Below are 14,172 nucleotides of genomic sequence, written 5' to 3'. Positions count from 1 at the left end.
CGTCGGGGGCGGGGCCCCGCTCGGCCCTTCCGCTTCCGGCGCGGCGCCGCCCCCGCGACGTGTGTCTGCTCCCGGTGCCAAGATGGCGGCGGCCGCGGGGGCGGCGGCGGCGGCGGGGCTGTGGAGCGAGGTGAACCGCTGCGGCCAGAACGGCGACTTCGCCCGCGCACTCAAGTCCGTCAATAAGAGTGAGTGCGGCGGCAGTGCCGGGCCCCGCGCCGCCGGTCTGGGGTCTCTGCCCGGGCGCGTTGGCCTTGCGGAGGGTCGGTGCGGTGCGGCGGGGAGGGGTGGTGTCCGTCTGTAGGGTTCGTGCCGGGAGCGGGGCCGCGGGCAAAGGCTGCGGGGATCTTACTGTGTTGGGCTAGAGGGAAGAGGGGCGGCCGGGGCCCAGGCTCCGCTGCTGTACCGTGACCGTCGGGTCCTTGTGTTGCATCACGCACCTCTTGCTGTGGGTTAAGCCCTCGGAGTTACTCGTGGGTTTTCCTTCCGTTTTGATCATGGGAGGAGGGAGGGCTTTCCCCCCGGGAATTGGAGGAGGGGTGGTGTGCATATGGACTAACTGACTTGGGAGCAACAACTTGCTCGAAACGGAGAGTTTACGTTGAGATGTGTTGTTTTGGTGGCTAGGCATCCAAAACGGGATTGCAGTATAAGGCACGTTGTGACTATACGTTCTGTCTTTGCTGCTGGTAGGCAATAGGGATTCATCTCCTGTCCTGGAAAAGCTGGCATCCCTGAAAAAAATCAAATAGCAAAACCCATGCCTCTCTTCTAGTTCTCATTCACTGTCATCCACTGACAGAAAGTTTTAGCATGTAAAGTGACTCCCTGACAAGAGCCACACTGTTCTTGTATACCAGCTGTTTTCCTTTCTGAGTGTGCTTTACGTGGCCCTGGGGCCTTGGCACTGTGTTCTTTGCCTGAAGTGAAATGCCAAGGAAAGGTTTGCCCAGGCCTGTGTAGCCTCTTTCAGACATGTGCAGCTCTCTTCCAGACATGTTAGCACAGTGCCTGCTTCTGGTAAGTTCAGGATCTCTACTGGATTCTTTTATCCTGCTGGGGTTTGTTTCATGATCCAAGGCAAAGCAAGCCATGCCAGGATGCTGTAAGTTGATGTGGCCACTCTCTAGGATGGGTTTTTGCAGCTCTAATAATGTGAGTCTCTTACAAAGCCTGGCTGTGTTTGAGTTGGATCACTGTGTTGAAACTGGTTTCTTCTCCAGTACTGCAGATCAACAAAGATGACGTGACAGCACTTCAGTGTAAAGTAGTGTGTCTTATCCAGAATGGGAACTTCAAGGAAGCCCTTGGTATAATCAATACCCACACTAAAGTGTTAACCAGGTGAGTTGTGCCTTGCTGTGCTCTACAAAATATGAAACTCCTGAGTCCTTGAGAAGCTGCAGCTTCAATGGAGGGGACTAATGAGGCAGCAAAATAAAGAGCAGGATATGCTCAGGGACATTTGGGTTGGTCTTCTCAGTGACAAGCTTATTTATGGGAGGGGGTGAGACAGGGTCTGGTTGAGTTTAAGGCAGTCTAACACCTTGCTATTACTGTTGAAGGGATTGTCCCTGAGTTTTCAGCCACCTTCACACGCTGATTCTGCTTGTAGATGTGGCTGGGTAGCGTGGCTGGTACAAGGGAAGGGGACAGATCTCTCTGGGAGGGAAGTGAGAAGGGAGAAGCCTTTGTTGGCTTTGTTTGGCTGTCTCATCATACAGCTTTGCTTTGCCAGCCTGAAGGAGCTGCCTCAGCTTTTGGGGTGCTGCAAGCCCTTTGTGCATCCTCTCAAAAGCAGGACCCTGGAGACAAATTGTGTTTGAGAACAAGTCAAGCTTCTCCTTTGTGTCCTTAAGATTCTAATTTTGTTCCTCATAAGGATGCACTTTGTGCAGTGACAAGGATGAAAAGTGCTACCCAAGAACTGGCTGGCAGCAAAACTTTTGTTTCAGATGCTGTTCTTACTAAAGAAGTTCCCAGAAAGGTGTGTTGAAGTTATCAGTGTGATGAAACATACCTTTGTTTTTGTTTGCATCTGAATAACATGTAATAACCCTGTTCACCAGTTCCTTCTTTCCTGGGACAAAAGGGGTTTAATTCAAGTTTTTTAACTTATTATTTTATTATATGGTAGGGAGAAGCATTTTTTTTTAATATTCAACTGGTTTCAGAGTTCTTCCTATAACTTCTTTCAGCTCATTCTACTGTGTGTCTGTGTCCTACAGAGCAAGGAAAATGGTGATTCTTGGTCTGTCTTGAAGTTTTCCTATCCTGCATTGAGGCTGCTTTGATATATTTCTAAATGCCATTGATTTTCAAACTTCCTTAATACTCAGTTGAATCGAGATAATTTTAAATAGGCAAAGTAAAGCTAATAATAAGTGGCCCCAGGCGTGAACTAAAGGAATTGCTGATTATTTTCCTTTGGTTTAAGTGGTAACTCAGGGCTTAGGTGGAACATAGCTTTCAAGGCTCAGATTCTTTAAGAATGCTTCTCTCCTGGTGTGAGCTTGCTTTGAAGCCAATTTATGTTTGTAAAAGCAAACCCTTTTGCTGCAGTTTGCTGCAATCATATTTCAAAATATGTTAATGTTACCTTTGTCTTGGTATCAGCCTGTAAGTGGGCTGTGTTTTATACCTTTTATACCTTTTCCTCTCTCTCTGTGAGTCAGTTGTCTTCAGAAGTTTGCAGTAACAATGTTTCATTGCAATGTAATCACGGAATGAAGTTTGCTATTGTTTTACCTTTTAAGAATTTGATTAGCATAATTAGTAGGCGGCCTGGAGCAGAGAGGATTTGGAATACCATGTGTGTGGAAATGCCATTAAAAAGGAACCTTTTGTTTTTGGATGAAGTTTTGATATGCTTTCTCTGTTAAACACCAAGTACACAGGAGATACTTTCAGTGCTGAACAGATACATAATCCTGTAATCTGGGATCGTGTGTTTGGATTTTTGGTTATGTAGCAATCTGTGACTAATTAGGGCTGGTTATATGTGAATGAATGCTGTTGAATGGAAACCCTAGTGCTGGCTGTCAGCCTTTGTCTTGTCCTTGCAGTGATGTTATTGCCTTTGAGAAGGCCTACTGTGAATACAGGTTGAACCGTATTGAAAGTGCTCTCAAGACTATTCAGAGTGCCAGTCAGCAGACAGACAAACTGAAGGAGCTTTATGGACAAGTGGTAATTACAAGCTTTTCTTCCTGGTGGGAGTTTCATATGCTGGATGCCTTGTCCCTGCTCTAATGGGGGACAGGTATGGGGACAGAATTTCCTTCTCTAGCTTGAAGGTAAGGACAGGTATGGTTCCAACTGCTCAGACTTCTGTGAAGCTTCAGTTGCCTCTTTCTGGAGGCAGTGTTGTCATCTTATTCCCACAGAACCAAAACAATACATTTGTGACTTCTGCTCCTTTCCTGGGTCTGGCCTGATATTAGCCACCTGGTTGGGAAAGGAGGAGATCTGATGGGATTTGTTTGTGGTTCAGCCATCTGTTTGCATTAGATACCTGTTCAGGAATAGTTTGTGGGACCTGATGTCTCAGGCATTAAAAGTGATGCGGAAAAGAAGTTATGCTTTTTCTTCTTCTTTTTTTCCTGGTTGATCAGAACAGTTTTGTGAAGAATTGGCTGTCTTATCTCAGCTGCATGAAAGACCATTCATTTAATTTCTTTCTTAGAGAGGCGATCTAATTTGGAAGAAGGCTGTTTGAGGACAAAACTGAGTAAACTGCTGCTTTTAAAGAAGCTGTTTTAGGAGTAGGAGCTGTGTCATTTTTGTGCAGGTATCTGGTGTCATTGCTTGAGTCCTTGCAAGTGTAGTCTATATAGCTTGCCCTTGAAGGTAGATGCAAATGTTAGTAATGTTCAGCTTAATACATATGATGCTCTACTGCCCCCAGTCCATGGGGAGGGAGGAAGGAGGCTGTAGTTACCAGCATGCACAGGAAAATACTGTTCTGGTGGCTAATCCCTTTCCTTTCTCAGTTGTACAGGCTGGAGCGCTACGACGATTGTCTGGCTGCGTACAGGGATCTCATCCGCAACTCCCAGGATGAGTATGAAGAGGAGAGAAAAACCAATCTCTCTGCTGTTGTGGCAGCACAAAGCACGTGGGAGAAGGTGGTGCCAGTAAGTGAGTATGTATGTCTTTGGGTGTAAGAATGAGAGCCAAGGAATAGAGGATACAAATTGTATTGGAATTGTGGATACTGAACAGGACAGAAAGGTGTTCCTGTCTCGTAAAGATTTCTGAGTAGGTTGAAGATCACATAGTGGTTTTCCCTGTATGGAGGAATAAATGCTGTTATTATTTATGAATTACACTTCACCTTTGATCTCTAGAGACCTTGTACTTTAGATGTCACAGCAGAACAGGAAGAAAATCTTTCTGAACCTGTATTAGCAGAACACCTGGTGCGACTAGCACTTTTCCCTCTCATTACCCTCTTGCCCAGGGTTAAAGCTAGTTGTTCTGATCACCCAGCCATGCTTGGGAATATTTTTATTAATGAACAGTGAAGATTGTAATGTTCACATTTGTTTAGAAATCCTTGTCCTTGGCGGTGCACACAGCATGCTCAGCTTTCTGTTCAGTGCTGTGGATTCACTAATTCTCTAGAACAGCAGTTCTTAGCTGCCCTTTTGCACAAGCCTAAGTAGTCCCCAGGTTCAGGCTGGAGTTTCCCTGCTGCCTTGTCAGTTGCCTCTGACTTTGTGCAGTGTGAGGAAAGATCCTTTGTGCTGCAACTTACTTGCCAGGAGTGTGCCCTGTTAAATTTGCTTCTTAAATTTATTTTTCAAGGATTAGTTTGAATGTACAGGAAAACTCTGGTTTGTGTGTGTTGCCTGTTAAATCTGTTGGTGTTTATGCAATGTTATATTTGGTTTTCATGCTAGGAGGATTTAGGCCTTCGAGAAGCTACCTACGAGCTGTGTTATAACAGTGCATGCGCATTGATTGGGCAAGGAAAGCTGAATGAAGCAATGAAAAAACTACAAAAAGCAGAAGGTAAAAGCCTGGTGAGGTGAGAGGGAAACTTTGTGTAGTAGAAGCAGTTATTTGCACTTTGATGCACAAATCAGAGGAAAAGAGGTTTTGAGAATTTAAAAACTGATCAGCAGCAGGATTTGTTGTGAAGCTGGTGTTTTTGGACAAGTGTTCCTCTGGGACACTTTTCCAGATCCATGCAGCATGTCCTGGCTCTCCTACAGCCCCCTGATTTGTATTCAATAACTTTGTGCATTTTTTTGAAGCAGGAAGTAGATGTGAATGTAATCTCATAAACATGAGATGATATTTTGTTAGTATGAGTATGTATTTAAGTACATGCTATAAAAGTTCAAGGTACTTCATGGTATGAATTAGTATAAGCCAGTAAATAAGCTTTTTAGCAAAGAGGATTTTTTTTTTCAATGGAGTTAAAGGGGGATTTTGCATGTTTAAAAAAAGTCTGGGGAGAGAACTAGGAAGGACTAGTTCTGTCTGATCTAATTGCTCTTACAGATAAATAGGTCAGTTCTGTCCCAGTTTTGATGAAGAATAACAAGTGTCCCATACAACTGATAAGCATGCGTAATTTGAGCCTATGTCCTTTGATAGTAGTCCTTTGGAGGGCAAACAAGTCCCATCCCAAAAAGTGACCACTTTCTCTGGTGAAGTATGAGAAAGTGAAGAAGTGACTAGTATGGGTACTGAATACTTAGAGAATTGCTGCCCCATAAAGGGTGTTGTAAGCTGAATATTGCAGGCTTGCAGCGCTTAACCGGTGAGCAGTTGCAGCTGATCCCTATGGGAAAAATCAGGAGCTAGGTCTAAGGAATTTTGGTCAGGAGAGAAAATTAGTGTCTGGGAGGGACAGTATCTTCTGTGCCTTTGATTGTTCTTCTGCTTCACATAGTCTGCTCTCTTATGCTTAGTCCCATCCATCATCAGCCTGGTAATGTGCTGTGCCCTTGTAGTGCTGCAGGAGTTTCAGGGATACATGGAAAGGTTCAGGGATACATGGAAATGTTCCCTCATGCTTCTTGCCTGGTTTTTTCACCCTAAAGCCTTCTAAATGGTGTTTTTCAATGTTTTTCCTTGTAGAACTGTGCCGCCAGTCGCTGTCAGAAGACTCTGTAAGTTCCTGATGTTGTTCTGGAGAGTGTTTGCTTTGCAGCAGGAGAAGCGAGGGTGCAATCCCAAAGTGCAGAGAGCCAGAGCAGAGCCAGGGCTGCTCTGCTGGTACCAGCTTGTGAGGCTGGGGCAGCCATCATGGCTGTTGCAGGAGGGCAGCTGACACCACAGGCTGTTTGCTGCTCTGCTCCTTGCATAGTTGCCTGTTCTGGTGCAAGTAGAAGGGTGCAGGTTGTCTGAAACCTCCCTGTGACCTACCCCTGCTAGGGATGAACATACTGAGTGGGTGGTGACAAACAGGGAATTTGTAACCAATTGTTGCAGAATGGCAGATTGAATGTACAGGTTAAAGTAATCTTCAGGTTCTAGCTGGAGTAGGTGAAGCTTTCTTTTCTCCTAGTTTAACTCAGATATGCTGCTGTTAGTGCTGTGGGTACAACCTTCACCTGTAGTTGCTGGGATACTTTGCTGCTAATACTGCCCTGGAATGCTCACAGATGTTTGCCAGCAGAATTCTGAAGCTGGAAGAGAGGTGAGATAGCAGCTTTTAACTTTTTGCTTTGATTTTCCTTCAGGATGTGACAGAAGAAGACATTGAGGCTGAACTGGCTATTATTCACGGTCAGATGGCTTATATCATGCAACTGCAGGGGCGTACAGAGGATGCTCTACAGCTCTACAATCAAATAATCAAGTTGAAGTAAGGGTTTTTTGGTTTTTTTTGTTTTTTTTTTTTTTTTTATCAACTGCTCAGCCTTCCATCTGTGAGAGACTGCTGTTCAGTAACAGTATGCTTTCTACTTTTCTTATCTGCAGGCCAACAGATGTAGGACTCCTTGCTGTCATTGCAAATAATATCATCACAATTAACAAGGTAAAGATTTACCTTGCCACTTTCATTGTGGTTAGGCTACTTGCTTCTCTGCTTCTGTGGAGAGAAGGAAGATAATCAGTAAAGATGTTTTCTTAAACAGTAGTTAAATTGCAGACCCAGGGACATTTTCTTCTTCAAGGAATGTAGTGAAATCTTCTCATGATGTGTGATTTCCGCAGGACCAAAATGTCTTTGATTCAAAGAAAAAGGTGAAGCTGACCAATGCAGAAGGAGTTGAGCATAAACTCTCCAAGAAGCAGCTCCAGGCGATTGAATTCAACAAAGCTTTGCTTGCAATGTACACAAACCAGGTAGGGGAAACTGATCTGCAGTAAGTAGCTGCAGATGGATTAAATCCACGGGAGTTTGACTGGACAAAAATAGAGATGCAGCTGTTCTATTTCAGAAGACAGGACCACTTGGTTTAGGCACATAAGTGAGCAGAAAAATAAAACCATCCCTAAAACCACAACTGTCTCTTCAGTTATTTGGGCATTGCTGTAGGGAGGATGGTGTGGAGATACCTAGAAGACAAAAGGGATGTGGGGGTTCTTAGATGTATCTGAAGGGCCACTAAGAGGACTTGGTTCTGTGTACTCATTTCAGGGGAGTCACCACTAGTATCTCTTCTTAGATCCTGTTGGTTTCTTAGCCCTTTGTAAGATGCTTGCAAAGGCTGAGAAAAGTGTGTTCTCTCTTTCCACTGCAGGCAGATCAGTGCCGCAAGCTGTCAGCAAGCCTGCAGTCCCAGAGCCCCGAGCACCTGCTCCCTGTGCTTATCCAGGCAGCCCAGCTGTGTCGTGAGAAGCAGCATGCAAAGGCTGTAGGGCTTCTGCAGGTAGGTTAAGAGAAAGTTGGCCAAACACCATTTAAACTTGTGCTTTGTGTTTTCCTGTGCTGTTTTCCCTTAGTTTGTTTTGTTTGGTTTAAATTTCCAGGGGTATCTGACTCCTTATTTTGGTTTGGTTTAATGCTGCTGGAAAGCCTTCACACCCAATTGAAAATTCTGCTTTTACAGGGAAATATTTCCCTTACACTTCTGATTTTTATGCTTATGAAGCTGTAGTAGACTTCTGGGGTAAGCTGTAGTAGGCTTTGCTGCTCTGCTTACAAGCAGTTTGCAACGCCCTTCTTTGGAATGATTGAGTGGCCTGGGACAGAAATCTGAAAGGGCACACTTGGGGGTCCTTCTCTGCTGTATGCTGAAACCTGCCTGTGCTGGAAAGCTTTCTTTGGCTCTTGCCAGCTTGCTGTGACTGAGCATGACATATGATTCACCAAAGCAGCAGCCTGGTGCCCACACAAGTTGAATTGTTGTTTCTTCTGACTCTCAGGAGTTTGCAGACCAGCACCCTGCCAATGCAGCTGAGATCAAGCTGACGATGGCCCAGCTAAAAATTGCTCAAGGTATCTAGTGTCCTCCTTTGTTGGGAAGTGTCTGCACATGACAAGGGTACACGGGGTAAGAAAACCAGACTTCAGGGCAAGCTTTGCTGCAGTCACTGTTATGACAGGGGTGCACAGTAGAGATACTTTCAGTGAGGTAATACATATATTTAGCTATGGCAGGATAGTGCTGATAGCTAATGTCTGGATACACAGGCTCCACAGATTGCTGGCAGAAATGCCCACAGTCTCTGTGAAATGCTGAATCTCTTCTGGGGCAGGATAATTTTGGGAGCAGTATGAGGCTCCATAATGGTACCATTCCTGTATGCAGTCAGGCAGCACAGACTTGAGGCTGAAGAGAACTCCCTGGTAGCCAAAGCTTGCTCCTGAACCCTTGCAGGATGTGACAAGAGCAGAAGGGTCCATTATGTGGAGGCCTGTCCTTAACTCCTGCAATGGGGGAGATGTGAGAAGGGGAATTGTTCTGTCCCCATTGTTTACCTTTGGCTCAAAGTTCACTGGTGAGATCAAGTGTTGTGATGCCATTCAGAGTGTGTTCTTCCTTGTCTCTCTTCTAGGCAGTGTCACCAAAGCCTGCATGATCCTGAGGAGCATAGAAGAACTGCAGCACAAGCCTGGTATGGTAAGCAAAACTCCGTCTGAACTATGTAAGATTTTTCCCTTGCAGGAGAGCTTTGCACTTCTTGCTCCTTTTTGCCTCTTCCCCATGGCTGCCACTTGACTTGAGTGTCTGCAGGGATTCTGAGCCCATCTTCCTTGTCTTGGACAAAGGTTGTATTATAACTTGCTTCAGGTAGCCTGAACATAGTCACAGAAGTACTCTGCCTGTCAGAGGGATGCTCTCTGCCTATGTTCCCACTCCCTGGTAATCTCTCAGTCCTGCATGTTGCCTGGATTTACTTGCAATAACATGACTGGAGCAACTGCTGGTTGCTGGTAGGTACTGTTGGGACGTTTTAGAAGGAGCTTTAGGACAGCAGGCCTTAGGGGGAAGGTGTTGTGTTCCCCCCCTGCAGCATCACCCTGATCTGCATGCTTATCCATACCTGCTATTCAGAAATGCTTGATGGCCTTGTAAGTGCTCACATGTTCAGCATAAGCATCTGGAACAGGAGCTGAGAGTTGGATCTGTTCCAATTGTAAGTGTGAATGATCAAAATAATTTATAGGGGCAGTTAACAATAACAGTAACAGCCCTGGGTCACCTCTACTTGTGACTGAGATGTCAGCAAATGGATGGTATCCTTTTAATCTCTTCAGTGCTGATTTCTTTTTTCATAGCTCTTGAGGTAGAGAATGGGGGATGAAAAAGGTTTTGTAATGAAACTGAGTTCTGTGATAAGCAAATAAAGTGCCAAGACTGGAAGGTTCCTTCTGTGAATGCAATCTTAGGCTTGTACCATAGGAAAAAGATGTTGGGGATGTTCCTTTGGGAGTGACTTGGGTAGGAAGATGTGGCCTGGGTATCCTGCCTGTTACCACAGCTGTTTTTTAGGGACAGAGCAGAAAGTTCACATTGACTCTGCTTTTGGGAAATCCCATTGTTTAACTGCTGAGACTCTGGCTGTAGACAATTTGCATGAAGATGTGCTATTTACTGCTCTTGAATGTTTGCAGGTGTCTGCGTTGGTGACAATGTACAGTCACGAAGAGGATATCGACAGTGCAATTGAAGTCTTCACACAGGCTATCCAGTGGTATCAGCAACACCAGGCAAGTCAGACCAGAGGAGTTATGTGCAAGAACCTGTCCTGGATTTTCTAGGCAGTCCAATTCAGCTTTTCCTGTTGATACATAGCCCCAGCAGTTATCCAGTTGGGGATTTGGAGACATGTGAGCTCCTGTTTTGTGAGCATTTATCAATAATATATTATTTTATATGTGTTATGAATAGGGAGCAGCAGCTCCTGTCAGATTAGGAGGGTGGCATCAATGGATGCCTAAATGTAGCAATCAGGACTTCTCCCTGGTAGGAAAATATGGTGGAGCAGCAAGTGGCCTTGCAGTTCTGCCTGACTTCCCAGAGTGCAAAGGTGGTCTGCTTTCTGCATGACAGGATGCTAACTCAGTTCTCCTTGGCCAAGCCTCCGGGGCATTAAAGCCAGCTAGAGCTGGGCTTCACGCTGTGATAGTAAGGAACTAATCATGGCTGCTGTGTCTTTCAGCCAAAGTCTCCTGTCCATTTGTCACTGATAAGGGAAGCTGCCAACTTCAAACTAAAGCATGGCAGGAAGAAGGAAGCAATCAGCGACTTGGAGGAGCTCTGGAAGTGAGTTGGGTGGTTGCTGAGCAGCAGGTCTCTGCCCAGAGTCCTCTGCAAGCTGTCTGGCAGCAGGCAGTGTCTGACAATTTTGACTGACTAGGAGCTGTCCTTTAGAGTTGCCTTTGCATGGGGGCTTCAGTGCAAGGCAGTATTTTGGAAGAAGGGGAGATAATTTATTTGATCTATAGTTGATGTTCACTTGAAAACCTGGTAGACTTACCCCAGAAGCCTCTTGTGTGCAGTGAACATTTCTTTGGGGACAGGAATGCAGCTTTTTTCTAGTGCTAAATAAATGCGGTTGTCTAGATTTTAGTTTCTGTTGTGCACTTAATGGGATCTTTTATTGGGGGGAGTGTTAACTTGCCTTTGCTACTGGGTTTTTCCTCTTCTATTGCCTGCTTCATGATACTGTGAGATTGTCTGTACCTCCCTTAATCCACACCAGTGATGTTTGGTGGTGTGCTCTGGAGGAGACCACATACTAACATGCCTGTCCCCACAGATAGTAACTGTGCTGCAGCAGCAAGCACTGTGTGGTGTTACCAGTCTTTGAGATGAATAACATTGGTAACTTGGTCCTTTTCTGTTTTGTTTTGTTTTCTTTTATTCCTCTAAAAAGGCAAAACCCAAAAGATGTGCATACTCTGGCACAGCTCATCTCTGCCTATTCCCTGGTTGACCCTGAAAAAGCTAAAGTGTATCCTTTTAATGGTGGTGAAAGAGGTGTTTGGGTATTCCTTCCTTGGATTTCCAGCTGTGTGGGGACTTCAGACCCACTCTTACCCGAAGAAAGGCAAGGAACCTTTCTGGAACAGCTACATATCCAGGTCAAGTTGTCTGGAGCTACATTATTTCTCTAATTGGCTTCATTACCATGATATCTCAGGACCCTTTAATCTTTGGCCTCCTCTGCTTTGAGAATTAATAAGACAAGGTGGAACCAAAACCAAGAGCACCTGCATCTTTTCTGTCAGAATCTTTAACCTGTGGTAGTAATGTAGGACTGATACAATATGGCTAAGCTCTTGCTTACCCAAAATCTCATTCACATACTGCTTTTGTCACCTGAGCTGCTTTCACAGGAAGCTGTTCCCTGTATTAAAGAGGGAAAAATGAGGCAGATGGCGATTAAGCAGCTCATCCCAACTTGTGTAAGAAGCTAGTGAGAGAGATGGAAATAGCCCCATAGGCCTGTCTGGTGTCTGCATTGTTAACAGAGAGAATTTATTTAAGCTGAGGTTGCCTCTTGCTGTCTGGAAGAACATGGGTGTTTATGCTTGCTGGTTTGCATCCCTGAACTCTTCCCTTGCAGTCTTAGCAAACACTTGCCTTCTTCAGACACCATGTCACTGAAAGTAGATGTTGATGCGCTGGAGAACTCCCATGGAGCAACCTATGTTCGGAAGAAAGCTGCAAAGCTCACTGGAGACAACCAGCAGAAGGAGCAAGGGTAAGGCAGGCTGCTATATTTTTTATTTAATTTTATTGCTATAGTTCTGGTGCATCCTTCTTTGGTGGGGTGAAGGCATTTCTGTAGAAGGTAAGCTGGTGGAAAGGGAGCCTGTTGTTTGACTGCAAGGAGCTTTATGTAGCAGCAGACCCAAGTTATTAGAGAGATGGGAATAGTTTAGCTTCTTCCAGAGCTAGTTTTTAGTTGATTTGTCTGCTCTGTCTCTGCTATGTCACAATGTCTCGTTTTCCTTTCAGACAAGGGGAAGTGAAGAAAAAGAAGAAAAAAAAGAAGGGTAAGTCGTATTTCCTAGCTGTTGAAACAGCACAGCTCCAGAGAGTTCTCCAGATTCTTTCTCCAAATAGCTGGCCTCTAGGTCCCTAGGAGCTAGAACCCTTTGCTAGGACCGTGTCTCTGGAAACCTGGATCTTTATGATAGCTTGTTTGGTTGGGGCATTTTTCCTCAGGAGTGAGAGCAACACCCTGTTAGGGTGATGTAGTTGCTGGTCTCTTTGCGTTGCCATGCCATTGTTACTGACATCCCAAGCGTGTCCCTTGGTGATGCCTCTGGTGTGTTGACCCCAATCTCAATTCCTGGCACTGGATGTTCTGCAGGAAAGCTGCCCAAGAACTACGACCCCAAGGTGACTCCCGACCCTGAGCGGTGGCTTCCAATGCGAGAGCGGTCCTACTACCGTGGACGGAAGAAGGGCAAGAAGAAGGATCAGGTTGGCAAGGGGACTCAGGGTTCAACCACAACTGGCTCTGAATTGTAAGTACCCATTTTGCAAGGATTGATGGTGGGATTCACTCCTGGGGAACTGGGAGGGCTGTGTTTGTGCTGCCGTGCTGCAACTATGTCACCACACCAACTGCGGGTAGCACAACTGACATCGTACTGTGCTGCTTGAACCTGCTACCAGCTGCTCTCCCTGGAGATCCCTATAGGTTCCTGAAAACCAGTGTGATAGGATAGGCGTGCTTGAAGGAGCCAAGGTGCAAATAAAATTCTCATAGTCTTTTAATGCGCTTCTCCTTTGGCAGTGAGATTAATTTTGCATGCTTTCTCTTGAGCAATTTGCTTTCAAGTCTTTTGGCAGCTGCAGAACCATTAGCCATGATTTGAGAAAACACTGTACTTCCTTCTAAGCTGACACTGATTATTTGAGCTGGAATCAAGAATTACCATTGTGCATGAAGACAGCAAGATGGTGTCTTACTAGCATCTGAGAGGAAGGATGCTGGGTTTGCACTGCCTAGGAATGGGACCTGAAAGGCTTCTTGTGTGCTGCATGAGCTGTCACATGTCTATTCAAAAGTTAGCCTTGTTTTCATTGTCAGTGACTTACACCATGTAGCAAACATCAGTTAGAAGGTGATTGCTGCCCTTTGAGACTTGTTCCCATCCTCCACCAGCTCTTTCTGTATGTTGAAGCCTCTCCTTGCATGAGTGCCCTCTCATACATAATGCTTGCTACCTAATGGGGCAGCTGCTGCTTTTCACTGTCAGCTCACTGCACTAGTACCATGTCTTGCAGGTGCTTGTGAACCCACACGGTGTCTTTTTCTCTTGCCTTCCTGCAGGGACGCCAGTAGAACTGCCAGCAGCCCACCTACCTCCCCTCGGCCCGGCAGCGGGGCAGCTGTGTCGGCTGCAAGTAATGTCATCCCTCCCAGGCACCAAAAACCCGCGGGTGCTCCAGCCACCAAGAAGAAACAGCAGCAGAAAAAGAAGAAAGGGGCTAAAGGAGGGTGGTAAAAACCAGGATGTGTAACGTCCCTCCTTCAATATGTGATGCTGGTTGCAGAATAAAGGTCAAAAGCAAGTGCTGGCGAAAGACTCTTGGAATCTGGATTCTGTCCTGCCTGTCAGTGGTCTGGGGGGAGATGGGCTGGTATAGATGCCATGATCTGTCTGCTCACCAAGTTCTTTTCCTCACATTTGCCCTCACTGTGACTTAGGTTGTTGTCATCAAAGTCAAACAAAGCCCCTAAGAATAAATGTTTCTGTGTTGCCAGGCATTTAAGAGATATGAGATAATCAAGAATTTC

General features: G+C 45.5%; 1 protein-coding gene across 1 annotated transcript; it reads left to right on the top strand.

The window, feature by feature from the left end:
• Positions 1-23: 23 nt before the first annotated feature.
• On the top strand, positions 24-13,961 carry SRP72 (signal recognition particle 72). Its single transcript, XM_071431685.1, has 19 exons — positions 24-188; positions 1,224-1,344; positions 3,066-3,189; positions 3,993-4,136; positions 4,905-5,016; positions 6,094-6,125; positions 6,699-6,823; positions 6,940-6,997; positions 7,177-7,308; positions 7,707-7,835; positions 8,332-8,404; positions 8,965-9,029; positions 10,025-10,120; positions 10,573-10,676; positions 11,290-11,367; positions 11,983-12,120; positions 12,378-12,415; positions 12,736-12,892; positions 13,705-13,961. Exons 1-19 carry the CDS (start codon positions 83-85, stop codon positions 13,877-13,879), a joined length of 2,007 nt encoding a protein of 668 aa, XP_071287786.1. The 5' UTR covers positions 24-82; the 3' UTR covers positions 13,880-13,961.
• The last annotated feature ends 211 nt before the right edge of the window (positions 13,962-14,172 follow it).

Source organism: Agelaius tricolor, unplaced genomic scaffold (genome assembly GCF_023055355.1).
Source record: "Agelaius tricolor isolate 1412-34295 unplaced genomic scaffold, bAgeTri1.0.p SCAF_8, whole genome shotgun sequence".
Taxonomy (NCBI): domain Eukaryota; kingdom Metazoa; phylum Chordata; class Aves; order Passeriformes; family Icteridae; genus Agelaius; species Agelaius tricolor.
Note: the sequence above shows the minus strand (reverse complement) of the source record. Positions and strands in the feature narration are given on the sequence as shown.